This window comes from Cebus imitator, unplaced genomic scaffold (genome assembly GCF_001604975.1).
Source record: "Cebus imitator isolate Cc_AM_T3 unplaced genomic scaffold, Cebus_imitator-1.0 Scaffold51, whole genome shotgun sequence".
In the NCBI taxonomy this organism is placed as follows: Eukaryota; Metazoa; Chordata; class Mammalia; order Primates; family Cebidae; genus Cebus; species Cebus imitator.
This window is the reverse complement of record NW_016107366.1, coordinates 8,987,591-9,015,090: the sequence shown is the minus strand read 5'-3', so window position 1 is coordinate 9,015,090 and position 27,500 is coordinate 8,987,591. Positions and strand designations below refer to the sequence as shown.

The 27,500-nt window shown below is 52.3% G+C and overlaps 1 protein-coding gene across 4 annotated transcripts; it reads right to left on the bottom strand.

The window, feature by feature from the left end:
• On the bottom strand, positions 1–25,891 carry SERINC2 (serine incorporator 2). Of its 4 annotated transcripts, XM_037738244.1 has the most exons (11): positions 25,598–25,891; positions 25,014–25,064; positions 10,278–10,439; positions 9,273–9,463; positions 8,738–8,817; positions 8,221–8,358; positions 7,372–7,541; positions 5,144–5,234; positions 4,679–4,820; positions 1,527–1,742; positions 1–647 (listed from the first exon to the last, which is right to left on the bottom strand). In XM_037738244.1, the coding sequence occupies exons 1-11, from the start codon at positions 25,610–25,612 to the stop codon at positions 512–514; spliced, it is 1,392 nt and encodes a 463-aa protein (XP_037594172.1). In that variant the 5' UTR covers positions 25,613–25,891; the 3' UTR covers positions 1–511. The 4 variants fall into 4 exon arrangements, with proteins under 4 accessions (XP_037594172.1, XP_037594173.1, XP_017383368.1 ...); XM_037738245.1 differs by lacking the exons at positions 25,014–25,064; positions 25,598–25,891 and adding an exon at positions 22,698–22,715 and having other exon boundaries at positions 3–647; XM_017527879.2 differs by lacking the exons at positions 25,014–25,064; positions 25,598–25,891 and adding an exon at positions 22,136–22,324 and having other exon boundaries at positions 3–647.
• Between the last annotated feature and the right edge of the window lie 1,609 nt (positions 25,892–27,500).

The window sequence follows — 27,500 nt, the reverse complement described above, 5'->3', positions numbered from 1 at the left end:
GATGGTACATACTGGCTTATTTATTAGCAAAGTCTTAGAGACACAGTAAGGCACGGAGTCCAGGAAGGGGGCAGGGTGCCCTGTGGGACATCATGCCCAGGGCCTGAGTGCTGGATGCCCCATCGCGGTGGGAGCTCCCTGGTCTCGAGCAGCTCTGAGCAGCTCTCTCCAGCAGCCCCGCTCCTGTGGAGCCTGAGGACAAGGGAGCCCTTTCATCCCAAGATGCTGAGTATGGGCAACAGTGAGGAGTGGAAGGAAGAGGCAGCCCCATCCTGTGGGTGGTGGGAGGGTGGGGCTCGGCAGGAGGGCGGGGCTCGGCGGGAGCCTGATGCTCCGCAAACCCTGAAGGCACTAAGACTAGAGGGCCCGGTCCAGAGGCAGGTCCTGGAGCTGGGGCAGGGGTGGAGGCTCAGCCTGGCTGATGGGTATGGGGAGGGGGCAGGTTGGCTATCTCTGAGCCCAGAGGCACCAGGTGGCAGGAGGCACCAGGTGGCAGGCTGTGGGAGCTGCCTCAGCTGAAGTCGCGGTTGGGCAGGAGGAGCGGGGCTACCAGGGTCCACAGGTAGAGGAGCAGCCCCGCCCAGCTGGCGCAGATCTTCACCCACACGGCGGTCCACGTGCTAATCATCTTCCGAGTCTCGCCGGGCCTGGAACACACCATCTTCCCCATGAGCCTGGCTCCCAGTCTTGTGACTTCCGTCTTGGCCCCGGCCTTATGACCCAGTGTGACCCCTGACTTCAACTCTGGCTCTTCCCCTGTAACTCCGGTCCCTGTCTCTGACATTTTAACACCTGGCCTTCTGACCTTGGACATAGCTCCTGACGTCAGTTCCCATCTTGAGCCCAGTGTTAGGCCATGAGATCGTGACCTGACTCCTGGTCTCCAATCTTGTAATCTGAATTCCAGGACCTCAATCCTAGCCTCTGAACTTGGGACCCTGGAGCTCCTGGCCTTAGTCCTGACCGCTACCCTTGACTCTGACCCTTGATCCTGTAGCTCAGGGGTGCCCCCTGACCTTATTGCAGTCATTTAGCTCCCTGACCTTGCCACTTCAATGCTGGCTTTATGGCCTCCTACTCTCAATTTTAACTTTAACCAAATGACCGCATTTGTGACTCTAAATGACCACAGTCCCAGCCCTAGACCTCATGACTTCTATCCTTGACCTTGTGACTTTGGTTCGGATCTCCACACCCTAATCCTAACCCTCCAACCATGAAGCCCAAATCTGACCCCATGACCCCTGATTTGTAAACCCCGCCTTCCCCACACAGGCCCAACCCCAGCTGCTGTGCTTCCCCCGGGTCTCAGTCTCCTAGCGAAGGCACAGGAGGTGAGCAGATGAAGGCACTGGTGGGGAAACTGGGGCAGGGAAGGGGCAGGCTCTGTGGAGGGTCCTCAGTAGACACCCCCACCCCCAAGCCTTCAGCAGACACCAGGAAAAGCCAGCGAGGGACCGCAGGAGAGATGTACGGACCTGCACCCCGTGCCCCAGGCTCTGTCCATGCCCCACTGGGCTACGTACTTGTACCAGTTGGTGAGCGTCATCATGATGTGCAGTGAGGCCAGCACCAGGCAGAAGTGGAAGAAGGAGTAGCTGTAGGTGACACCATCCTGCTCGTTGTCAAAGGCCCGGCCCTCGCAGGCTGCCAGCTGCTGCTGCTGCGTGGCCTGTAGCATGGGTGGGCACTCCTCGGTCTGCATCAGGCTGTTCACCTGCCGGTGGTCTGAGGAACGAAGACTGCAGGGGAGGGAGGAAGGCGGGCAAATGGATAGACTTGGCATTGGTCATAACATTGGACACAAGTGGTCCCAGAGCCTCGTAGGCCAGTGACCCGGTTACTGGGCCCAGGGGTTAACAAACGGCTTTGCCTCTCAGCTCTACGCCTACCAGACTCCCATTTTCTGTGTGACCTTGAGCAACACACTTAACCTCTCTGAGCCTCTGATTCCTCATCTGTGAAATCAGGGATAATGGTACCTCCTTTAGAGGGCTCCTGGGAGGACTGGGTGGAATAGTGGCGTAAAGTCTCCAGCATAGTGCTTGGCACGGAATATAAATTCAATAAATAGCACTATGGTTATGACAGTTCCTTTGCCGTTTCCATAAACACGGGTTGAGTACCTAATGCTACAAAGCACCGTACCAGGTCCTACATCCACTAAGAATGTTAATAATTAATTGTGCTCGTTTGTCATTAATTTTCAGTTTCCATTTTATTAGTGTCAGGTGATTTTACCAATGGCGGCCCTTTCCTTCATGCTTACACTAAAAAAAGAAAAGAACAACAGTAATGATTGTATGCCATTGCTTTTCTGTGATGAGCTTTGATGTTTTTAACAGAATTTGATAGTTTGAGACATAAAGTTTTTGAAAAGCCAACATGCATTTCAAAAAAAAAAAATAATGGAGAGCTGGATTTCAGCCCCCTCCCAGCAAACTGAGAAATCACTCCTTGCTGCGCTCCCATGGGCCCTAACCACCGAATATCGTATGGATATCTCTGCATGTGAGCCCACACTGGGCTCACATGCAGAGGGCCCAGCCCTCATGGTTTGTATATGCTTCTTTGCTGCCTGTGCTGTGAGAACCGTGCTAAGAACAGACCTGTGCCCCTGGGCTCTCAGCAGTGCAGGTGCCAGGGAGCTGTGGGTATGGAAGCAGCAGGAAGCACAGCTGTGCCAGGTCAGGGAGGGGAAGGGATAGAGAACCAGGGGCAGGGAAAGTGCCAAGCTCCTTGGCCACCAGCCACCATGAGCTCATGGCCTCCTCCTTGGGTCTCAGGTTCCCTGTCTGTAAAATGAAGGTAATCAGGCCAGGAGTGATGTACCCCTGTAATCCAAACACTTTGATAGGCTGAGGCAGGAGAACTGCTTGGGCCCAGGAGTTCAAGGCCAGCCTGGGCAACATAGTGCCTTTACAGAAAAAAAAAAAAAAAGGTTTTTAAGTAGCTGGGCATGGTGGCATGCACCTGTAATCCCAGTGACTCAGGAGGCTGAGGTGGGAGGATCGCTTGAGCCTGGAAGTTTAAGGCTACAGTGAGAGGAGAAGGGAGGGGAAGAAAGGGGAGAGGAGGGGAGGGGAGGGAAGGGAAAAAGAAAAGAAAAGAGAAAAGAAAAGGCAGAGGTAATTCAGGCGTTTCCAGCTTGAAAAGGAATCAAACATGATAAAGAAGACAGATGTTTATGAACTGTACAGAATTGAATTGGAGAAAATGTTTTGAAAAACGCCAAAACAGAGCAAAACGTGAAAGAGACTTAAAATGTTCTAGCCCAGGGGCCCAGAGGCAGGGGTGCTGTTGGAACTGGGGTGGATGGATGGGGAGACCAGAGGAGCAGAGCCAAGATTTCCTCTAGAGTTAAAAGCAGATGGAAAGTGGCGCTTAGAGAAATGCAGGGCCACAGGGAGGCAAACTCAGGGTCTGCCGGATTCAGTGTAAACAATAATTAAACCTATTATAATCTAGTGACTCATAAGAACGGCCACTCACAGCTACCTAGTTGTGCAAATGTTCACAATATTATGTTCATACTAATATACAAATATGCAAATGTTCACAATAATATGCGACACTTATTTGGCAAACTCCCGGACTCAAGCGATCCTCCCACCTCAGCCTCCTGAATCACTGGGACAACAGGTGCATACCACCATGCCTGGCTAATTAAAAAATCTTTTTTTTGTAGAGACGCTATGTTGCCCAGGCTGGCTTTGATCTCCTGGGCCCAAGCAATCCCCCTGCCTCAGCCTGCCAAAGTGTTTGGATGACAAATAACTTACTACTTGCCAAGTTCCTAAGTGTTTTTGTTTTGGTTTGTTAATTTTTTAAAAGAGATAGGGTCTCACTATGTTGCCCAGGCTTGTCTCAAACTCCTGGGCCCAAGAGATCCTCCCACCTTGACCTCCCAAAGTGCTGGGATTACAGATATGAGCCACCACACCTGGCCCCTTTCTAAGTGTTTTACACATATGGATTCATCTATGGCTCTTCCAACAATCCAATGAGGGAGGTACTATTTTATCTCTATTTTGCAGATAAGGAAAGTGAGGCTTAGAGAGGTTTTTGTGGTTTTTTTTTTTGGGGGGGGGTTTGCCCAAGATCACACAGTGAGGAAGTGGCAAGGCCAGGCTCGAATGCAGGCAGTCTGGCTGCAGAGACCACATGGATAAGCACCTACTAAGATACCCCTTTGAAAAGTGCCACTATGCGACCTTCAGCATGAGCTGCCTTGTCTCAGGAGAGAGTGTGGGGTCACAGCCACATCCACCACAATGGAGGCTGTCATCCGCTTGTTACTGAGGACAAAACAGGAGCTCAGAAAGGTTAAGCCACTTATCCCAAGGCACACAGCAGGTAAAAAACAGAGCCTGGACCCACTGACTCCAGTCCATGCTCCTTCTCTGACCCCACAGCTGTCTGCACCCAGCTGAGCTGGCCCAGTATGCAGAAAAGGGCTGTAAGCCTGGAAGCAAAGTCACACCTGGCTTTGCTGCCCACTCATGTCACGCCCTCTGAGGAACTCAGTTTCCCCTCCCGCACAATACAAGAGCTGGACACACTGCATGCTAAGAGCACCTTCCAGCTTGGTATCCTGGCTCCCACATCCTCCCCTCACTTCCGGCTCAGGGCCCCCAGTCATGATCGATCCCTCCCCAGAATCCAGACCCAGCCATACCTGATGAAGAGGGTGCACAGAAGGAAGATGATGAGGCCCACAATGCTCGGGGCATCCCACCACTGGGTCTGATAGCCCTCGGGGTCAGCCAGGAACGTCTCATTGCCCAGCTGGGTTGGCAAGTGGGGGTTGCATTTCTGTTCTGGGGATGGAAGCACAATCATCCTCAGCCCATGCAGGCCAGGCCTAGGTAGCCAAGTGGCCCCGAGGATGGCCAGAGAGCCAGCCCAAATAGACAGACACACAACCAACCACCCAAGTCCCAGCAACTGAGCACTCAGCAGTCACAGGGCAAAGAGACAACTCCAGAACAGACAGGGCCCTCCCATCTCATGGGAGAACTGAGTCTCAGAATGGGCTGGGGCTGGGATGTCCCTGCCACCTGTGAGGGTCCCCAGCCCCACAGCAGGCCGATGCTGGCCCAGGAACGAGGCCAGACCTCGTCGAGCCTGGGCCCATACTCACCAGGGACACTGGATAGGGCCAACCAGGTGACAAACATGGTGTAGAGCATGACGACCGAGGCCTGCAGCAGACCCGAGTTGGGCTGGGCGTTCTGCAAGAGCCGTTCACTGGTAAGACCCCTGCCCGACCAGAGACACCCCGCCCACCCAGTGCACTCACACCAGCCAAGGGACCTCAGAAACTCCCACCCACCTAGGATGCCCCACCACACCCCACTTAGGGAAAACACCAACTGGGCCACTGAACAAAGGCTGAGTGCTAATTCCTCTTTCTCTTAACACCCCTCAGATTACCCAACCTCTTCTCCTGCTGAAAACCCATGTCATCACACTCTGAATTCAAGCCTCCCTGGTTGCCCCTGTCTTCATCTCCACCTGGCCCGCTGCCCCCCTCTTCCCTGCTCTCTATCAGGAGAGCCTGCCCCGCCTCTCCCTCGCCCTGACATATTCCTTCCCAGCTCTGCACAGGTAGCCCCTCTTTAGTATTCAGACAGGACTCCCACCGAGCCCTGGGAACCCTGACTATGACAGCCCTGCACCTGCCAGCCACCCACCTTTCAGCCCACACCCTCTCTCATGGTCCATATCACACAATTTACCTAAAATGACCTCACTGGGCCTAGTCCCCTATTGCCTGTCCTTCCCCACCCCTCAACAACACGAGCACTTGAAGACATGGCCCTCTGTGATTAAGAGCACAGGCGGCTGGGGATGGCAGCTTATGCCTATAATCTCAGCACTTTGGCAGGCTGAGGTAGGCAGGTTGTTTGAAGTCAGAAGTTCAAGACCAGCCTGGCCAATATGGCAAAACCCTGTCTCTACTAAAAATAAAAAAATTAGCTGAATGTGGTGGTGGGAGCCTGTAATCCCAACTACTGGGGAAGCTGAGGCATGAGAATCACTTGTGCCTGGGAGGAGGACGTTGGTTGCAGTGAGCTGAGATCACACCACTACACCCCAGCCTAGGTGACAGAGCAAGACTCTGTCTCAAAAAACAAAAACAAAAACAAATTTGGGCTAGGCGTGATGGCTCACGCCTATAATCCCAGTACTTTGGGAGGCCAAGATGGGCAGACCACTGACTACTTGGGAGACTGAAGCACAAGAATTGCTTGAACCTGGGAAGTGGAGGTTGCAGTGAGTCAAGATTGCGCTACTGCACTCCAGCCTGGGTAACAGAGCCAGACCCTAGCTCAAAAAAAAAAAAAAAAAAAAAGCACACAGACACAGGCTCTGGAGACAGCCTGCCTGGGTTCAAAACCCAGCTGCCCGTGTGACCTTGGCTAGCCCTCTTCTCCAAGCCTTCGTTTACTCATCTGTAAAGTGAGGATGAGGATGGTGTGAGGATCAAATAACATGTCAGAGGCCACTAACTGGCTCTCATCATTATTCCTCCTCCCCGTCCTCACAGCCACGTCCCCAACATCTAGAAGAGGGCCTTGTACACAGGAGGTGCTCAGGAGGTATTTGCTCAATAAATACTGACTGCTGTGTGACCTGGGACACAGACATCACTTTCTCTGAGGTTCAACTTTTCTTACTGGGAAATGAGGCTCTGACCAGAAGGGAGGTTCCCAGCTTTTCTGCTAAAGACCCCCAAAGACTACCTAAGCCCCCTGAAGCCACTGTTGTGCTGAGATCTCAAACTGCAAAGCACCACGGGACTCATGAGGGGCTCCAATAGTACTTTCTAAAGAACCAGCAGTTCCTCTGGGAGCTCCCGCCCATTATTCCAGATGGTCTTGGATTGGAAAGGTGAAATTGTACCTTCCTACACTACTTCTGGAGGTGTCTAGGAACCACCACTCCTGGACTCCCCCTAATGTTCCCCTGATTTGCACAGAAACAAAAAGGACAACATAATAACTGTAATAATAGCTAACGTCTGCAGGAAACCTACAGGCCAGGCATGGAGTGTTTACAAATAGGATCTCAGTCCTGAGAATAACTCCAATAGGAGGTCTTATTATCCTCGTTTGATATTTGAGAGGCAGAGAGAGGTTAGGGGCACTTTCCTCGTTTGACATTTGAGAGGCAGAGAGAGGTTAGGGCACTTCCTAAAGACACCCAGCATGCAACCGTGAGAGCCATGACTCACCTGGGGAAGCTGACCTGGGAGCCCACATACACGAGGGGGTGGAGGGTTGGACAAGGAAGCTAGCCCCAGGACTCAGGATCCTACAAGAAGTCCCACCCACCAAGGGGCCAGGGAGGGACAGGCAGGCTCACCTGGACCTTGGGCAGGACAGCAGCAATGGACATGCAGATGCAGAGGGTGAGGTTGAGGCTGATGAAGATCTTGCCCTCGTGGCAGGTGCTGGGCTCGGTGTAGTAGATGAACATCAGCGCCACAGCCATGATTGACAGCGAGTAGAAGAGGATGGTGAAGAAGAAGAGGCCTGGGCCAGAGGGGTGGTGAGAGAGTAGGCAGGGGGCAGGAGGCACAGGGACCCCCACTCCCTCGAGAGGCCTTGTTGGCAGCTCTCCCCTCTCCAGGTCTCAGTTTCCCCATCTAAGGAATGACGTCACTGCCTTTCACCAACACCTTTATGAGTCATTGCCCCACCCTGAGCTAAGATGCTTCATTTGCTACCTTGTATTAAGGGAACTGTAACAATAAATACAGTGAACTCAAAACAGCCTTGCAAAAACTGAACGAGGCAGAAAGCCAGCACCCAGGTGAGCCTTTCTTCTCGATGTGTTCAGAACTGGAAGAGAACCAGGGACTCACCCTGCTACTGGGGTTTCAGGGACCAGGTGTCACTTGAAGTTCAGCCTGGGCACCACCAAAAGGGCTTCACACACTGCTGGCTGTGCGTGGCCCACCCTGTAGGAACCCCCAAACAAGAACCCCCAAGGCCTCTCCAGGTCAGCTCTCCTCAGATCCCCAGGAAGTCACCCCAGGATCAGAGGCCACCCCCCCCCATCTGCCTGGGACAGCTGGAATCTTGCCCTAAGGCAGTGGCTACTCAAGATGCCCCCCAGTTTTATCTAGCTTCAGGGACCCTCAATTCCTCAGGTAGCCCCAACCCTGCCCTGGCTGGAGTCCCCGCATAGAAGCAGGGTGGCAGCACTGACCTGCATACCAGGCACGAGAGTCACACTCCTCAGCCTTGCCGAGCCACAGCTGGTTCCAGGAGTGTGCGAAGTCAATGAGCAGCACCAGCTGGATGAGGATGAAGAGGAAGGAGCCCACGACGCCGAAGTAGAACCAGACTAGGTGGGGAGAGGAGAGTGAGGGGAGGGGGGTCCCTCTCTCACATCTACTCATTCAACGAGTGTTTCTGCTACGCCCTGCACCGGGGACACTGAGAAGAACAGAGTCCCTGCCCTCAGGGAGCCCCTAGCTATGCACAGACACACACAGAGGGCAGGATATGGGTCAGGTAAGGAGGGCTCCCTCTTCTCCTGGGTTGCACAAAGGCCGTGTAGCCAAGCATCACAGTGCTATCTCACAGGTGGGGAATGACGCTGGACCCAGCCAGCACCCTGGGCTCTGTGTGCCCCAGCAAAGAGCAGCCCCACCACATTCCTCCAACCTGACGCCCCACCTCCCTCCCCACAGCCCCCCATGCCTCCTGCCAAACCCGCCTACTGTTGGAGAAGGAGCCATCAGGGATGTAGAAGGCACCCACGGTGATGCCCACGAGGATCAGGAACTTAAAGAACCAAAACCTATAGAGGGGGTAGGGGATGGACAAGGAAGCTGAGTACAGGCAGGGAAACTGGAAGCCAGACTGGGCCTGGCCCCAGAGCCCCCACCCACGAAGAGCAGATGTCAGGAACGACGAGGGTGGGCTTTCTGATGGTCTCATGGGCATAGGTCTCTCCTGGCCCTGGGAAAAGCCCTAAGGGGCAGGAGGGAGGACCACGCAGCAGTGCAGGTGGTCACCCAGGTCCAGCCCCAGCTGTGTCACTGAAGTGCTGCGGGGCCTGAGGCTTACTGCCGACCTTTCTGAGCCTTACTCTCCGTCTGAGAAATGGATATAACTCAAAGAGCCATTCTCCATGCTGTGCCCTCCCATGGCTCCTGAGCCTGAGGGTAGGGTCTGCAGATCCCTGGACAGGCAGAGGAGTGGGGAAGGCACTGGGGGAAGGTCCCAGGGTGCCGGCAGGGACCCCTCTCTCACCCGTTCTGGATGGCAGCCCGGGGGTCCCGGCTGCTTCTCACACAGAGCATGAGCAGGGTGAAAAAGAAGAAAAAGGCTGCCGTGGCGAAGCACATGCGGTAGACCGCGCGGTAGCCAAGCAGGGAGCCGCAGTCGATGTAGCCCTGCAAGGCGGTGGGGATCCCAGCCCCCTCCTCACATACCCAGGGCAGCTGTGGAGACAGACAGAGCAGCGTCAGGGCCCCACCCCTCACAGAACCCTGGCAGCTCCCTTTATAAACCAGAGCCCTGCTCTGCCAAGACTGTCCAGGAAAGAGGCTCTCCCAGGAGGGACTGGGCCAGGCAGGGAGGGGAGCTGGAGCCCCCCACCTGTGCCTCCACTGCCTCCACCTCCACTCCTAGCTCTCTCTGGGGCTGAAGCCCTGGGAGGGACTTCCCAGTTACAGCTTGTTACTATCTGTTTATTTCCCACAGCCTCAGTAACTATTGCGCTGTCTAAAGCAGGGTTTCCCAAAGTGTTCTCCACTCACCACCTACATCAGAACCACCTGAGATGCTTAGGGAAACAGGGGTTCTGAGGCCCCTCTCCCATGGTGTGGACTGAGAATCTACATTTCTACAAGCTCCCCAGGGAGTCTTATCTTTATACACACTAAAATGTGTATAAATCACCATGATGATGCCCACGCCCCCCCGGTCTGTGCCAGGCAGTAAGAAACTAAGATGAAGGGGAGAGTTAGGAGCCCCAACTTGAGCTTGAGCACTAAAGGGGAGAAAAGCACCCCCTAGGCTGGTGTCTAGGGGGGCAATCTTGATGAATAAGATTTTCCAAGGAGACTGTGGCCTAAGAGAAAGAATACCCCTGTGAGGTTCAAGCCCTCCTCCCCTCATTTCCAACCTCAGATCTTCAGTGCACCCAAACACCCCTGCCTCCTCTTCTGGATGAGCTGTGACCCCAAGCCTGGGCCCTTTAGCCTGGAGCAGCTAAGGCCCCTCACTGGAGGCTGCCGGACCTGGGGTGCTCACCTTGTAGAGCTGACTCTCCACGCCCGGGCTCAGCATAATGATGGACACCAGCACCCCCAGGAAGAGGAAGAATGTGAAGATGAGGCGGCTCACGGTGGAGTTGCGGCTGGCAGGGCAGCAGCTGCACAGGATGCAGGGGGCAGAGCCACAGAGGCAGGACGCCTGTGGGACAGGACCATCATTCTCCCCTCTCCCCTTCCCGGCCCAAGCTCGTGGCTCCCACCACCTGCCCAGAGCTCAGCGCATCTGTACCGTGCTGAGCAGGAGCACAGTGTTCCCCAGACACCAGCCCACTGAACTTTCAGGCCCAAGAGGGAGGCTGGGTCATATAGGGCTACACAGCCAGTAACCACAGAACCCAGATTCAAACCTGGGTCTCTTTCAAGTGATCCTGTGCCTTGAGAGAGAGAGAGAGAGCCAGCCGAGATCACACTGTTTCTTACTTACAGGAAGGGAGAGTGGTTTAAAAAAACATCACAAGGCCAGCTGTCACCGATTACCTTTGTGACCTTATACAACTCACTCAACCTCTCTGTACCTCAGCGTCCTCTTCCGTAACACCAGAATCCTAGTGGTATGTACTCCTCACATACCAGTTGTGACAATGAAAGAGAAATTCCAACCTGTAGCCCCCTCAGGCTCCCTTTCCCCACCCCCCTTAGTTTTTCCCTGCAGGACTTCCCGCGGTCGGCCAGGCTTTATGTTTTACTTTTGTTTGTTGACTTCCACTTTCTAGCAGGGCAGGGATTTTTGTGTTTTGTTCATTGTGGTATTCCTAGAAATTGGAACTGTGCCTGTCACACAGTAGGAGCTTAGGGGCTATCTGTTGAAGGAATATGATGTGTTTGTCATGGTACCAGTCACATGTTACGACCACAGAAAACAGCATAATAGTGCATAATAGGCCGGGCACGGTGGCTCAAGCCTGTAATCCCAGCACTTTGGGAGGCCGAGGCGGGTGGATCACGAGGTCAAGAGATCGAGACCATCCTGGTCAACATGGTGAAACCCCGTCTCTACTAAAAAAATACAAAAAATCAGCTGGGCATGGTGGCACGTGCCTGTAATCCCAGCTACTCAGGAGGCTGAGGCAGGAGAATTGCCTGAACCCAGGAGGCTGAGGTTGCGGTGAGCCGAGATCGAGCCATTGCACTCCAGCCTGGGTAACATGAGTGAAACTCCGTCTTAAAAAAAAAAAAAAAAAAAAAAAAAATAGTGCATAATAAACATCAGTTGGACGAACGGAATGATTTTCGGTTCTGAGGCTATACCAGCATTAGACAGCAGGTGGCGGTCTAACCTTTTCCCTCGCCAGAGTCCTCTGCCCCAGTTGCGGTCAGCCCTTCCCCTGGGCTGGCTGAAACCATTCAGAGGCTGGTGATGCCACACTATGCCCCACCTGAAAAGGAAACTCACCCTCCTGGGAGCCCAGTCCACAGCCCAGCGTTTGAGGAAACAGGCCCCACATCTAAACACCTCTGTCTTCGCCCAAACAGCCCCTATTCCTCAACCAGGCATTTAAGAGCCTGGAGAGCAAGAGACATAGGCCCCGCCCTCCTGGAGCTTACACAAACAGGAAAAACACTAAACAAATCATTACTGACTCGTGGCAAGCGCTAAGAAGGACACGCACTCACTGCCAGAAGAGTGCCAACGCAGACTAGGTTTGATTGAGGGTGGCATGTCAGGGCAGCTCTCCTTGAAGAAGTGACATTTAAGCTGAGAGCAGGCCAGGCATGGTGGCTCACACCTATAATCCCAGCATTTTGGGATGCCAAGGCAGGGGGATCGCTTAGGCCCAGGAGCTGGACAACAGCCTGGGCAACATAGTGAGACTGTGTCTTTTAAAAGGGATTTTTCTTTTTTTCTGAGACAGGGTCTTGCCCTGTCACCCAGGCTGGAGTGCAGTGGCACAATCTCAGCTCACTACAACCTCTGCCTCCTTGGCTCAAGCCATCCTCCCACCTCAGCCTCCCGAGTAGCTGGGACTACAAGCACATACCACCATGCCTGGCTAATTTTTGTTTTTGTTTTTGTTTTCTTTTTGTAGAGCTGGAGTTTCACCACAGTTCCCAGACTGGTCCCAAACTCCTGGGCTCAAGCAATCCACCCGCCTCGGCCTCCCAAAGTGCTGGAATTACAGGTGTGAGCCACTGCACTTAGACTTTCAAAAAGAAATACTTTAAAATAAAATAATAAGCTCAGAGCAGAGGGATAAGGAGACACTGCCAGACCAAAGGGAGGAAAGAAAGTTCTAGGCAGGTGGCTCTGGGGCAGGTAGGGGCTGGGCATTTGAGAAATAGAAAGAAGGGCCTCGTGGCCAAAGCTTGTTGAGCAGGCAGTCCGCAGTGAGTGAGTGTGAGGTCAGACAGGCTGGTAAGGCAGGACCACATAGGCACCAGCAGCCAGAAACAAGACCCTGGTTTTCATCCTAAGGGCAGTGGGCACCCACTCGAGGGGATGGAGCCAAGGGTCAGGAATTGAAAGATCAGCTTTGCAGAGAGCAGACTGGCAGGGGCCTGTTGATCCTGTGACCTCCTCTGCCCTTCTTTCTGGACTAGTCACAGGGCACACAGCACACCCTGCTGGGGGCAGCTGCCTCCTCTCTTACCCTGCCCCTTCTCGCCTGTCTCTCGCTCACACAGATGCTAAACAAAATGCTTCGGAAACAAAACTATTCCTCGTGGTCTAAATGGAAACAGTCCACCTGTCCAGCAACTTCTGGTTACATCTTGCAGCTGTTACCCCAGGAGCTGCCTCCTCTTCATGGCTGTTGATGGGTGAGGAGATAAGAAAAGCCTGAAAAATGTTTCATAGGCCATAATGCAGTGGTCCCAAACCTTTCTGGCACCAGAAACCAGTTTCAGAGAAGACACTTTTTCCACAGATGGCAGCAGGGTAGTAGCAGGGGGCAGATATGGTTTGGGATGAAACTGTTCCACCTCAGATCATCAGGCATTAGATTCTCATAAGGAGCACACAACTTGGATCCCTGGCATGTACAGTTCACAATAGGGTTCGCACTCCTATGAGAATCTAATGCTGCCACTGATCTGATTGAGACGGAGCTCAGGCTGTCATTCTTGGTCACCCGCTGCTTGCCTCCTGTTGTGTGGCCCAGTTCTTTTTATTTTTTATTTTTACAGCTGGGGTTTCACTATGTTGGCCAGGATGGTCTCGATCTCCTGACCTTGTGATCCGCCCACCTCGGCTTCCCAAAGTGCTGGGATTATAGGCATGAGCCTCTGCGCCCGGCATGGCCCAGTTCTTGATAGTCCATGGATAGGTACTGGCCCACGGCTGAGGCGTTGGGGACCCCTGCCATAAAGAACATTCTGGTCATCAGATAGAGCAGGTAATTTAGTCCCATTTTACAGATGTGGAAATTGAGACCAGAGGGGTTAAGAAACTTATCAGAGATCACACAGCAAGTTGATAACAACAATGAGATTCAAGTAGTATTAGTGACAGCTACCATTTATGAAGGGTTACTCAAGCCCAGGCACTGTGACAAGCACTTTATCTACATTAAGCTTCACTGATGCTATAAATTGTGTTATAATTTTCCATTTACAAATGGGAAAACTGAGACAGAGAGGTGACATGACCAAGGTCACACAGCAAGTAAGCTGAGGAGCTGGGATGCAAATTCAGATCTGTGTGCATCAAGGGTCAGGCTGCCCACAGGACCACTCTAGGTCCCAGCTCGTTAATTCACTAATGGTCCTCTCATTTAATTTAAATACATCCCAGTGATGAAAACAAAAATCCCTCCAAGACCAGAAAGCCAAGGGAGGCCAGTGGGTACTGATCTCAGGAGCCAGGTGCCCGGGTGCTCCTTCAGGTCCTGACTCTGGCTTGTTACCATTTAATTTCAATCTGAGACACAAGAAAGCTGTTCCACTTTCAGGGAGCTTGGCCTTTCAGCTCACTCTGGTTCCTAAAGCTCAAAATCCAGGTGTTCCTGATGCCTGAAACCTCAGGATTTCCAAGGGCTTGATCAGCAGCCAGAGAGACCAGGTCAAAGACAAAAACACACACTGCTTCCAGATCATTCTTGGAAATGGTCATCCGCCTTGGTCCATTCACCCCACCCCAGAATGGCTCCAGCTCCTACAAGAACCTCTTCCATTTAACCAAAACGTCATTTTATATATATATATATATATATATATATATATATATATACACACACACATATATCTTCCTACAGAAATGCCAGACCATGGGAGTAAGGGCAGATATGTACAAATAGACACAAACACAGAAATTAATTGTGCCACTGATCATAATAGGAAAATAATAGAGGAAGAGAAATTTTGTTTTGAGACAGGGTCTCGTTCTGTCACCCAGGCTAGAGTGCAGTGGTGCCAACTCAGCTCACTGCAACCTCTACCTCCGGGGCTCAAGCAATCCTCCCACCTCAGCTTCCGGAGTAGCTGGGACCACAGGTACCAGCTAATTTTTGTTTTGAGTTTTCTGGCTTTTTGTTTTTTGTTTTTTTCCCCAAGAAAGGGTCTGGCTCTGTCACCCAGGCTGGAGTGCAGTGGTGTGACCTCAGCTCACTGCAGCCTCAACCTCCTGGCTTCAAGCGATCTTCCTACCTCAGCCTCCCAAGTAGCTGGGACCACAGGTGCATACCACCACACCCAGCTAATTTTTGTATTTTTTGATAGAGACAGGGTTTTCTCATGTTGCCCAGGTTGGTCTTGAACTCTGGGCTCAAGGGATCCTCCACCTTGGCCTCCCAAAGTGCTGGGATTATAGGCATGAGCCACCATCCCCAGCCACTGGGGGAAAACTGAAAATAACAAAACACCCATCAATATATCATGGTTCTCCATAAAAGGGATTTCTCTGCTGAATGGGGCAAACATGTAGGTAACACTTAACTTGCGTATATTTAATTGTATATAAATAATACTTCCATTAAGTTGAATTTACAAATATAAAAATAAAGATTTTATATAAAGAAAAAACTTAAATAAGCTTTAGGTTTTGTGAGCCTATTGGAGTCTTAAGAAACTACCAATAACCTAAATGTCTAACACCTGGGGACAGCCTTTCACTCCACGGAATGCTACAGAGGCAGAAAGATGAAGCCCCTGGCTCTAGAGCAACATGGAATAACGCTCGTGATGCGTGTGAAAGGATGGCTGACTGTAAGGCTGTTCCCGCAGTGCAATTACAACCACTCCGCTCTCCCTGCGGATGCACTCAAGGGCAGCATCGGAGAAGCCCTGGAACACTTACAGTGGCTGAATCTTGGCACCAGCCCAGGTTCTCGGAATGGAGAAGTCAGGATTTAAGAAGCCCCAAGCCTTAGAGTCCTGCAGCTACAAGGTTCCTTGGCATTCAACCAATCCATTCTCTTTCCAGTGAAGAACCACCTAGAAGCATCTGGCCATCCTCTGCTGCTTGCACACTGCCAATGACAGAGCTGACTACCTCTCAAGGCAAGGCAGATGGCTCTGGAGCTGTGAGTGATTTGGCATTATGTGAATAGGCTGTCACTGAGTCAGTCATTCACATTGTCTCCTGGTTGTCCTTAGAGCCAGGGACAGAAGTTCTTAGAACCACTCATGGGGTGCTAGGTGGGTAGGGGAGGCAGCTGAGGGCTGGGTGACAGTTTTGAATTTTTCTGTTTAAAACAAGCTGGCCGTCTGGGTGTGGTGCCTCATGCCTGTAATCATAGAACTTTGAGAGGCTGACACTGGCAGATTACTTGAGGTCAGGAGTTTGAGACCACTCTGCCAACATGGTGAAATCCGTTTCTACTAAAAATATAAAAGTTAGCCAGGCATGGTGGTGTGCACCTACAATCCCAGCTACTCAGGAGGTTGAAGCAGGAGACTTGCTTGAACCTGGGAGGCAGAAGTTGCAGTGAGCCAAATAGCGCCACTGCACTCCAGCCTGGGTGACAGAGCAAGACTTCGTCTCAAATAAAATAAAATAAAAGCGGCCCTCCACTTCTGATATATATCCAAAAGAAATGAAGCAGGGACTCAGATATTTAAACACCCATGTTCATAGCAGAATTATTCACAGTAGCCATCAGGTAAAAACAAACTAGATGTCCATTGGTGGATGAGATGAATGGACAAACAAAATGTAGCATACACATATCCATACAATGGAATATTATTCGTTCTTAAAAAGGAATGAGGCTGAGTGTGGGGGCTCACATCTGTAATCCCAGCACTTTGGGAAGCCAAGGAAGGAGGATCACCTGAGGTCAGGAGTTCAAGACCAGCCTGGCCAACATGGTGAAAGCCTGTCTCTACTAAAAATACAGAAAAATTAGCTGGGTATGGTGGTGTGTGCCTGTAGTCCCAGCTACTCCGGGGGCTGAGGCAAGAGAATTGCTTGAACCCCAGAGGTGGAGATTGCAGTGAGCAGAGATTGCGCTACTGCATTCCAGCCTGGGTGACAGGGCAGAACTCCATCTCCAAAAAAAAAGGGGGGGAATGAAATTCTGACACAAGGATGAACCCTCAGGGCACTACGCAAAGTGAAATAAGCCAGACACCAAAGAACAAATATTGTATGACTCCACTTAGATGGAGAAAGTAGCCAAACTCATAGAAAAAGGTGGTGGGGGCCGGGCATGGCGGCTCACGCCTGTAATCCAAGCACTTTGGAGACCAAGGCGGGCGGATCACCTGAGATCGGGAGTTCAAGACCAGCCTGACCAACATGGTGAAACCCCGTCTTTAAAAAAAAAGAAAAAAATCATGTTAAAAAAAAAAAAAAAGCAAAAGGTGGTGGAATGGTGGTTGCCAGGGGCTGGGGAATTACTGGTTAGTGGGAGTTTCAGTCTGGAAAGATTAAAAGGTTCTGCAGAAGGGTGGTGGTGATGACTGCATAACAATGTCAATATACTTAAAGCTACACTTAAAAATTGTTAAAACGGTACATTTTATGTTATGCATCTTTTTCCTCAATGTTTTTAAAAAAGAGGGGGCATGGAGTTTTTAAAGAAGAGCAGGAAGTCAGCCAGGTGAAGAGGGGAGAAGGGCAGTCCCAGCAAAGAGAATGACACACGCAGAGCTACAGGGACACTATTTTCAGGGGAGCTGAAAGGGTGAGAGAAGCTGGAGAGGTCATGGAGGTGGCGGCCAGCGTCCTGTACACCAGGCCAGGGATTCTGGACTTCAACCTGAAAGCAGTGGGGAATGATTGCGAAAAGAGGAATGACAGCAGATTTGCATTTTAGAAACATCACTTTGACCACAAAAAGAAAGGTCAAGGGGGTGATGTGTGGTATCTTTCAGAGAGGAGGGAGAGAGGAGAGTCAGGGGCTGTTTTCAATAACCCAGATGAGGGCTGACAGTAAGACCTTCTAGAGTTACTGTGTGCCTTAGCTGGCACTACTCCTTCTGACAATGCCATTCATTTGGGATTAATTTTTATTAGGGTTGTATTTATTTGAGCTCCATTTTATTTTATTTTTATTTTTTTTGAGACAAAGTTTCAGTCTTTTTGCCCAGGCTGGAGTGCAATGGCACGATCTTGGCTCACTGCAGTCTCTGCCTCTCGGGTTCAAGTGATTCTCCTGTCTCAGCCTCCCGAGTAGCTGGGACTACAGGCGTGTGCCACCACACCCAGCTATGTTTGTATTTTTAGTAGAGATGGAGTTACTTCATGTTGGTCAGGCTGGTTTCCAACTCCCGACCTCAGGTGATCCACCCACCTCAGCCTCCCAAAGTGCTCGGGTTACAGGCGTGAGCCACTGCACCCGGCTTTTATTATTATTTTTGATAGAGTCTCACCCTGTTGCCCGAGCTGGAGTACAATGGAACAGTCTCGGCTCACTGCAACCTCCGCCTCCCAGGCTCAAGCGATTCTCCTGCCTCAGCCTCTTGAGTATCTGAGATTACAGGCACCCGCCACCATGCCTGGCTAACTTTTGTATTTTTATTAGAGATAGGGTTTCACCATGTTGGCCAGGCTGGTCTTGAACTCCTGACCTCAGGTGATGCACCCGCCTTGGCCTCCCAAAGTGCTGAGATTACAGATGTGCACCACCACACCTGGCCTAGATCTCCATTTTAATATACATGTCTTCTAAAATAAATTACAGGCCTGGCACAATGCCTTACACCTGTAATCCTAATACTTTGAGAGGCCAAGGTGGGCAGATAACTTGAGGTCGGGAGTTCAAGACCAGTCTGGCCAATATGGTGAAACTCCATCTCTACTAAAAATACAATATTTTGATGGGTATGGTGGCACACACCGGTAATTCCAGTTACTCAGGAGGCTGAGGCGAGAGAATCACTTGAACCCGGAAGCCAGAGGTTGCAGTGAACCAGGATGGTGCCACTGTACTTCATTCCAGGCAACAGAGCAAGACTTCGTCTCATGAAAATATATAAAGTAAAATAAAATAAATTACAAACTCCTTAAAGACTAAAATAAAAGGTTAAAAGGGTAAACTTCTTAACATATATTTCGTCACAATTAAAAAATACAAAACTGGCCCCAGTAAGAATGCAGCTTGCTGCCTTTGTGAACAGCTCTGTAACTGGCTGAGCCACCCAGGACTAGTCAAAACACAGCAGAGGTCAGCCAGAAATGTCCCAAGGTACACTTACTTCCCCCATGCAGTGCCAAGAATGCAAGTCCTAATGCTGGCTTGTCCACAACTTGTAGTCTGTCTCTCCTCCCCTCCCTGGGACTCAGTTTCGTCATCTGTAAAATGGTCTCCTGGGGCAGGAGAGTATAGTGGCTCAGAGCCCAGGCTCTACATTTAGGCAGCCCTGGGTCTCACTGGCTTCAGCCCTTCCTTGCATGTGGTCTTGAGTCTTGTACCACTGTGGGGTGTTTTTGGACTGGGCGCTGCATGCCAGCTTCATGCTAAATATGCAGCTGTGCTAAGCTCAGTCCCATTTAATCCTCACAACAGGCTAAGGGATAGACACCATTGTTCTCTCTACCTTCCAGACAAGGGGATGGGCCACATGACTGCCCACAGTCACAGAGATGAGAAGAGGCAAAGCTAGGATCTAAGTGCAGTGGTCTGACCCACAGGCATTTCACACTCCCTAGGATGTACGAGACCCTCCCGAAATATTTGCAGACTGGCTGAGTCATCATGTGCGGGCTTGGTGGCTCCATCCCCTGTGTAACCATCTTACTTCCGCATGCAAGGCAGGACCCACCTTTAGCCTAGTTCACCTTCAGCCCAGTTCCAGTGCTCAGAGGCACAATCAGCAGATAAGTCACAGCTGGGAGAGTACAAGTCTTCCTCCACTGACCCATCCACGCAAAAATGTCCCCCTAAAGTTGCCCAGAAACCCCTCATAGAACTTCACTCCTGCATAGCAACTCTTCACTACAACAGGATGGTACTGGTGTCCAGTAGTGTCCAACTGCACCACTTAATGCTGTGTGGCTATGGAGAAGTCACCTTCACTCTCTGAGCCAGTTTCCTCATCCGTAAAATGGGAACAATTATGAACTACCCCAGTGGGGTCTTTGTGAGGATTAAATGAAAGGAGTTTTTATATATATATACACACACACACACCAGGGCTCACTACACTGTGGGGCCTGGGCCACTGCTGGACAGCTCCATGCTGCGTGTTGGGATAGTTATCCGTAAAATGGGCTAACATGTCACAGGGTGGAGGAGGCGGGGTGAACCAGTGAGATGGCATGTGAGGGGCTTGGAACAGTACCTGGCTCAGTAAATGTTAGAGGCCAGAACCTCAGTAAATGTCAAAGGCCAGAACCCCAAGGGGATGGCATTGAAGGGAGGGGCAGTCCCCTTGCTGACATTACTCCCTAAGTTACCTCCCAATTCTACCCTGGACCAACCCTGTGCCTCAAGTAGCCAGGATGCGGGGAAGGGAAAGAAGGTGTGGGCAGAGGCCTGGACCAGGAATCAGACGTTGATCCTAACTATGCAGTTCTCAGTCCTTTCCCTGGGCAACCTTAGGCAAGTCAGCAAACTTCTCTGGGTGCAGTCTTCTCATCTGTAAACAGACGGTTTGAGCAGACCTGTCTGCTCTCAGCATTGTAGAATGCTGTGACTCAGGCACCGGCACTTGGCTTTGCATTGTCTCCAAATGGAATTCTCCACCCACCTTTCCTTGATGTTAGCAATAATTTCCACAGGGAGCACTCACGATGTGCCAGGAGCTGTTTGATCTCCCAACAGCATTGTGAGAAAGGCCCTGTGACCGTCCTCGACTGACAGATGGGGAGACCAAGGCACACATGGCTGGCTGGCAGGCTGCCCCTCAACACCCCCAGGCCAGCCCAGGAGGGCCTGTGTCCCACCTGGTGCAACCAGATGGAAATCAGGTCCACTGTGAAAGCACTGCCTCCCTCACCAGGAAGCAAACCATGCGGGCAGAGACCTGGCCTAAACCTTGAATTCTTTGGGCTGGGAGGGATTTCAGGCACCAGCTTGATTCCTCCTCCTGCACACGCACCCGCACACACACACACACACACACACACACACGGGAAATGGACGCCCAGTGAGGCAAGAGGCTCTCTAGTCTCTCTGTGCTGTCTATGCTGATCTCATTCTCAGAAAATGGCTGTGAAGTAAATCTCTAGACCCTAGACCCCAAGCTCTCCCCTACACCCCCTCTTCTCTCTCTCTCTCTCTGTCTCTCTCTGTCTCTCTCTCTCTCTGTCTCTCTCTCTCTCTCTCTCTCTCTCTCACACACACACACACACACACACACACACGCACCCGTCAGGGACAAAGGAAAGCGAGTACTGAGATTCAGCAGCCGCTGGAGCCCCTTCTCCCTCTCAGGGCCTCTTTGTGTGGGGCCAGAGGGGGAGGAGGCTGCCTGAATGAACCTCAGATTTAATGAGGGAAAGAGGGAAGGAGAGGGGGCTGGGGAAAAGGAAGTGGGAACGGGCCTCCCAGCCGGGGTCTGGCTGGAGCCCCTCCCTTCTGCGGCTGCAGTCACAGAACAGAGGCTGGCCGCACCCCCCCGGGTCCCGAACCCGCGACTGGTCACTCCCCGCGCACACCCGCACCTCCCTCGATTCCGTTTTCCCAACCCAGAGTCCGCCCGGTGGTCCGTGACGACCCGCACCCGCCTCACTCGCGGGCGGCTAAGAAAGTCCCGGGCTCCCTCCCCTCCCATCCCAGTCTCCGCGCGGGGCCCAGAGGGTCCCGGGCGAGCTGGGGAAGTGGCTGAGAGGCAGCGCGAGCCAGACTGAGGACTGCCGACGGAGCCGCAGAGAGACTGAGGGACGGACGGACAGCCGGATGGAAGACAGCAGGCGGACAAAGACAGTCGGACGAACGACGGACGGAGACACGCACCAGACAAATACGAACTGACAGGCCGGGCCCGAGCGACAAAAACAGACAGACTGACGGGCAGGCGGCCAGAGGGGTCGGGCGGGGCACTCGCCAGGACGACCGGCACGGCCGACCACGCGCGGCACCAGGGCGTCCGGGACCGCGACAGAGGCCACCCCAAGGACCGCCCCAGGTGGGCGACGAGGGCCCGCACAGCTGCCCCGACCCCGGGCTCCAAGCTCGGTCTCCCCAGGTCCCGGAGGGCGCCTGCCGAGGGCACTCCCCTCCCGCCCGCGCCGCCCCCCTCCTCCCCGCGCCGCCCCCCTCCTCCCCCGCGGAAACCCGATCCGGGACCGCAGCTGCCCGGCGCCCGCCGGCCGGGGACGGGCAGGGGGACGGGGGCAGCGGGATCGACGTGCCGAGAGAAGTCCCGGGAGGGCTAGCAGGCGGGGCGCCGGCCCAGAAAGTCAAGTTCGCAGGAAGGAAAAAGAAGAAACTACTCGGAGCAGAACAGAAGAAAGTGCGGGCCCGCAGCAGGAACGGGCGTCGCGCGCGGGCAGGCGCCGCGGTCGGGACTCACGCAGCTGAGCAGGGAGCAGGCTCCCAGGCAGGCCCCCATGGCGGCGGCTTCGGGCGCCCGGCGTGGGGCGCGGGGCGCGGGGCGCGGACCTCCGGATCCGGGCGCGGGGCCTGGCCCCTCCCCGGCCCCGGCCCCGCCCCGCCTCGGCCCCGCCCCACCTGCCGAAGCTACTCGACGCTTTCCGGAGGCGCTCGGGGCCTCCCCGGACTCACCTGGGGCAGGTGCATGGGGCTGAACCCTAGGGGAAAAGGGCGGTCGGAAATTCCTGCGGTCACGCGAGCCGCGCAACCTGACCCAACCCTGGCCCGGGCTCACATCCTGCTCCAAAGCGAGCATTCGGAAATCGACCTCGGTTTGAGCCCGTGCGACCTCAGGACACTGTCACCCTTGAGGACAGAAGCCAAGAGGTGGTCACCGCTAAATCCTCAGTGCTTGGCGCAGAGCCTCTGCTCAATATGTAGGTGCTGAAGTTGAATGCTGAATGATTGGATAAAGAAACTTCTGCAAGTCACTGCACCTCTCTGAGCCTCAGTTTCCCGGTCTGTAAAGTGAGGATACATACCTCACAGGGTGGTTACAAAACATGGTAGATGCTTGACAAATGTAAGCTCCTATCGTTCACTGTTTTACTCTTCTTTTTTAAGAGACAGGGTCTTGCCCTGTCACCCCGCCTGGAGTGCAGTGGTGCAATCATAGCTCACTGCAGCCTTGAGCTCCTGGGCTCAAGTGATCCTCCTGCTTCAGGCTCCTGAGTAGCTGGGACTACATGTGCATGCCACCATGCCCACCTACTGCTTCTTCTAAGACCCCAGCCTCTCACTCTAAACGCATCCTCCCTTCTCTCCATCTGTTCTTCAAACTCCACTGACTTCCAGTAGCCTGCTGGGAGCCACACACTCCCCACAGCCACCCGTGCTTGGTGGCTTATCACTCCCTAGGGATGCCCAAACTCTGGTCCCTCGCTAAGGATGTCAGAAGGCAGGGAGGGGCGGCCACATTCCTGACAGATGGCTCTCCAGGGGTAGGTGTGAGAGACCCAGAAGTAGGGCTCTGTAATTACTCTCCCTTCAGCCCTGTCCTCAGCCACCTCTGGACAAGATAATGTTAGGGAAAGAAGGCTCTATGCCTCGAAGCTGGCCCCAGGGCCGAAGAGCTGGGTTCACTGCATTCTTGGGTGATTCACTGGGCGCCAGGCTTAGCCATTACTTGCACGAGGACTGTTCCACAAACACACCCTACACTTTCCCTCCTCCGCACTTTTGCCCACACAATGCCCCCCTCTTTTTTATTTTATTTATTTTTTGAGACAGGGTCTCACTGTCACTCAAGCTGGAACACAATGGCCCAATCATGGCTCACTGCAGCTTCAAACTCCTGGACCTCAGGACCTCCCCACTCAGCCTCTCAAGTAGCTGGGACCACCAATGCGTACTACTATGCCTGGCTAATTTTTTAAAAAAATTTTTTTGTAGAGATGAGATCTCCTTATGTTGCCCAGGCTGGTCTCGAACTCCTGGGCTTAAGCAATCCTCCTGCCTTGGCCTCCCAAAGTGCTGGGATTCCAGATGTGAGGCACTGCACCTGGCAGATGCCCTCCTCTTGAAGGTCCTTCTCCTTATACCTCTTTCTCCCCTTTGAAGCTTGCCCACATGCCATACCTCTCAGTGAAGAGAGCCACCACCATCACCCGCAACCCACTACCTGCCTCCATTAGAAACAAACATCCTTGTGATTCCCCCAAGCTTCCAAACAACATGGGCCTCCCTTATGGCCTCACAAACAACCCAGGCACATGCCCAACTTTCCCCCATGGTACCATTTCAGCCCCACAACAGCCCTGAGAAGTTGATTAATTCCACACTCACTTCAGTTTACAGATGAGGAAACCAAGGCACAAAGAAGTAGTGACACGCTAAACCTAAACCATGCATTGAATAAACATGGACTGTGATCACTGTGGTTGTTGTTACTGTTGCTTGAGGCTACACAGCTCAGAAGAAGCAGAGCTGGAGGGCCAACCGGCCTGACTTTCATCCTGATGTCCTACTGCTTCCCTTGGAAAAGTGCAGGTGACAATACCTAGTCTTCCTATTCTTCCGTCCAGTAATATTTCAGTCCTTGCCTAGCCCAAGGCCTTTAGGAGACTGTGACCCACCCAAGAACGGTCTGCTCTCTGGCCACCCCCTCTCCTGCCCGGAGCACAGTACAGGGCATGGCACAGTCAGGCAGTGAATGCTTGCTGGATGAATGTCTGAACTTGTACCGTAAGTCCACTTTCCTCCTTTTGCTGTGACTGACATTCTGATCCAAAAGCAGCCCCTACATGGTCATCTTCTGCACGGAAAACCTTTACACTGAAATACCACCGAGCAGTCTGAAGTGAGCCCTCCTCACATGCTCCCATCCCAGGGCCAGCTCCCTTGGACACTTCTGCTCCAAGAGTTGAATTTTTCATTCCACATCCCCTCCCTATCCATGACTTGGAACAGGAGAAAGCACCCAAGACCAAGAAGAGTGACCCCTGGGATTCCTGTTCCACCACAGAACATGCCCTATGCCCCATGCCCTATGCCATCCTTGGGGGGCCACTTTACCCCACAAAGGGCATCCATCCATCCCTTCCCTGAAATAGGGAGGGCTATTCTGTTCAATATCACAGAGCCAGCATGAGCATCTGAGAAAGTATTCTAAGAAATAATCAGTTATCTGCAAGGAACAAGGGATTAAGCTGACTGCATGTGTAAAGGGACAGCCACTCTGGCTTCAGGCTAACATTTTTCAGAGCAAGGTAATGTGCTGCCACCGTCCTGGCCTCCTGCCTGCCCAAGACCAAGGCCAGCTGGGCTCTCACATGCCAGGCATGGAGGGCGTCACTCACTGTGTGGCTGGGTCCTGGTGACTCCTCCTCTCTCAGCCTCATGCTTCTCATCTGTAAAATAAAGATAAGATATTTTGCCCCAGATATCTCGGGGGACTACTGAGGAGATGAAATGAGGACATAGATAAAGAGTTTCATTTCTTGGTACCCTGGCCAGCCCATCGGCCTTTACTCCCAGCCTTGAATCTCCTGCATGGGGCCAGAATAGCTCTGTCTCTCACACCCCCAAAAGCAAGGTCAAAGTCAGCAGCTATGTGATACTGGCAAGTCACCTAACCACTGTAAGTCTTACTGGAGGGTTGGAATTAGGATTCTGCTCTTCCACCCAATGCCATGTAAACCATGTCCCTTGAAAGAAACATGTAGGAGTCATTTGGTCCATTGCCCTATGTCCATCACTCAGCCCAGACAGATGCTCAACTCTCTAGTTCCCAAAGAAAGCAGGCTCTGACTTCTTCAACCACCCACCCCAACGTTCTCTAATCTGATCTTATTGGGCCTGAGTTTTCAAATCTGCAATGTAGGAACAAACACCCGCCCCAGCCCCAGTGCCCCCAATCCATTCTCACCCCATCCCTTCTTACCATCCTCCCATCCATGAGGACTCAGATGTGTGCTAGCTTTGAGTCTCCTATCCCTTGGTCTTTGCTGCCTGCACTGGCCTCTATTTCCTGCTTCTGACCCATTTACAGAGCAGGGCTGAGGCCATCCCTTATGAATATGCATATAGGATAATAAGAGCTTAGGATTGGAGGAGCATCTGGGGAGAGGTATTTCACATATGCACCATCCACTTTGCTCTCCCCATAAACACCCCCCAACCAAGGCTGTCCTTCCTCGCAAAGAGTGTATGGGATTTCGCAGCAAAGGCTAAAGTAACCATAATCGTATTCACAGCAAGAATTTTTAAGAGCTTACAACATGCCAGGCATTCTGCTGAGATTATCTCCTTTAAGACGCATTTAAGGTAGGAACTATTGGCCCATTTAGAAGATAAGGAAATTGATGTTCCAAGAGATGAGGTAACTTGTACATAAATCATATGGGGAACATGCATAGTGACCACGTGCAGAGCCAGAATGGAACCCAGGTTTCCTCAGAAGAATGGAATTCCAAAGCTGTTCTCTAAACCCCTGCTGCCCAGATGTTCAGGGCCAAGCCAGGAGCCCTGGGTGGTCATGGAGCCACACCTGGATCTCACGTGCCAGCAGGTGAGCCCACAGTAATCTTAGGTGATTTTGTGAAAGGACCCAGGTCCTGGCAGGGACTCTATCTGGAAAGTATGAAGACAGGCAGACACAATGCGTGTTTACACGTGTGCAGGCACACAGTGAGGCAAACTTGGCATGCGCAAACACAGGGTGTTCTGCGTGCATGGATGTAACTGTGTGGGGTAGGGGTGCTCCTGTGGCTGCCCAGTGTATGTGCCTCTATGCTGCTCTGGTGACTTTTTTCCAATCAACACTTAGAGAGGGCCACAGTGGGCGAGGAGCTGGGAATGCAGTGTGAACAGGGCAAACACAGGCCCAGCCTGTGTGGAGCGGATGATCTGTGGGCTTTGCTTCTCATATGCAGCAACACTCTGGAAGGAATCCGTTTCCTTTGTGGTAAGCGACCAGGGGTTGAAAGAGAAGATGGATAAGAGTGGAAAAGGTAGAACAGCTGAGGTGGGTCACTCCAGGGAGCCTATGGAACTTGCCAGAAATGCCAGGACCTGGCACCAGCTCCATGAGAGCCACAGGTCTGAGGGTTCCCAAAGGTCTCCAGATGCTTTCCTTACAGATGTCCAGAGTCTTGAATGCACATGTGGGCCGTGTGTGATGTTGGTGGTGGCGGTGGTGGGGGCTGTTTAGGTACATGTGCACAGATGAGCGTGTGTGGTTATGTGGATATGTGCATGGAGTATTTATGTATAAATGTGGGGACATGGGTAAGTCATATGTGGTATGTACACATGTGGGGTTTACATGTAGAGGTAGGGGTGTGCCTGTGTGTGTAGCGGGGCCTGTTACTCCAAAGCAGAGAAGAGAGTGTCATTTGGCCCAGGCCTCACATTCAGAAGCCTCAAAAATGCATCCAAAAATGAGATGGAATGAAAGGAGGGAGAGAGGGATGGATGGCTAGGTAGATGGATAGGCAGAGGGCTGGCTGTGCGGAGAGGTGGATAGAGGGTTGGACAGAGGGATGGATATGTGATAAGGCAGATACTGCAAAATGTTCATTGTAGCCCCTAGGTGCTGAGTATACAGGTGTTCACTGTGCCATTCTTTCAACCCCTCCTGATGCTTGACACTTTTCATAATACAATATGCACACAAAGTGGGCTGGATGTCTAGCCCCAGAGAATCATGGATGAGATGGAAAGAATAGAATGCTCTTCATGCCATTTGAAACTTACATCCCATCACTGGACCACATAGCGACGTGAAATCACATTTTTTGTAATTTTTGTGACGATCTTGAGTCTCTCAATTACATTGTATTGGA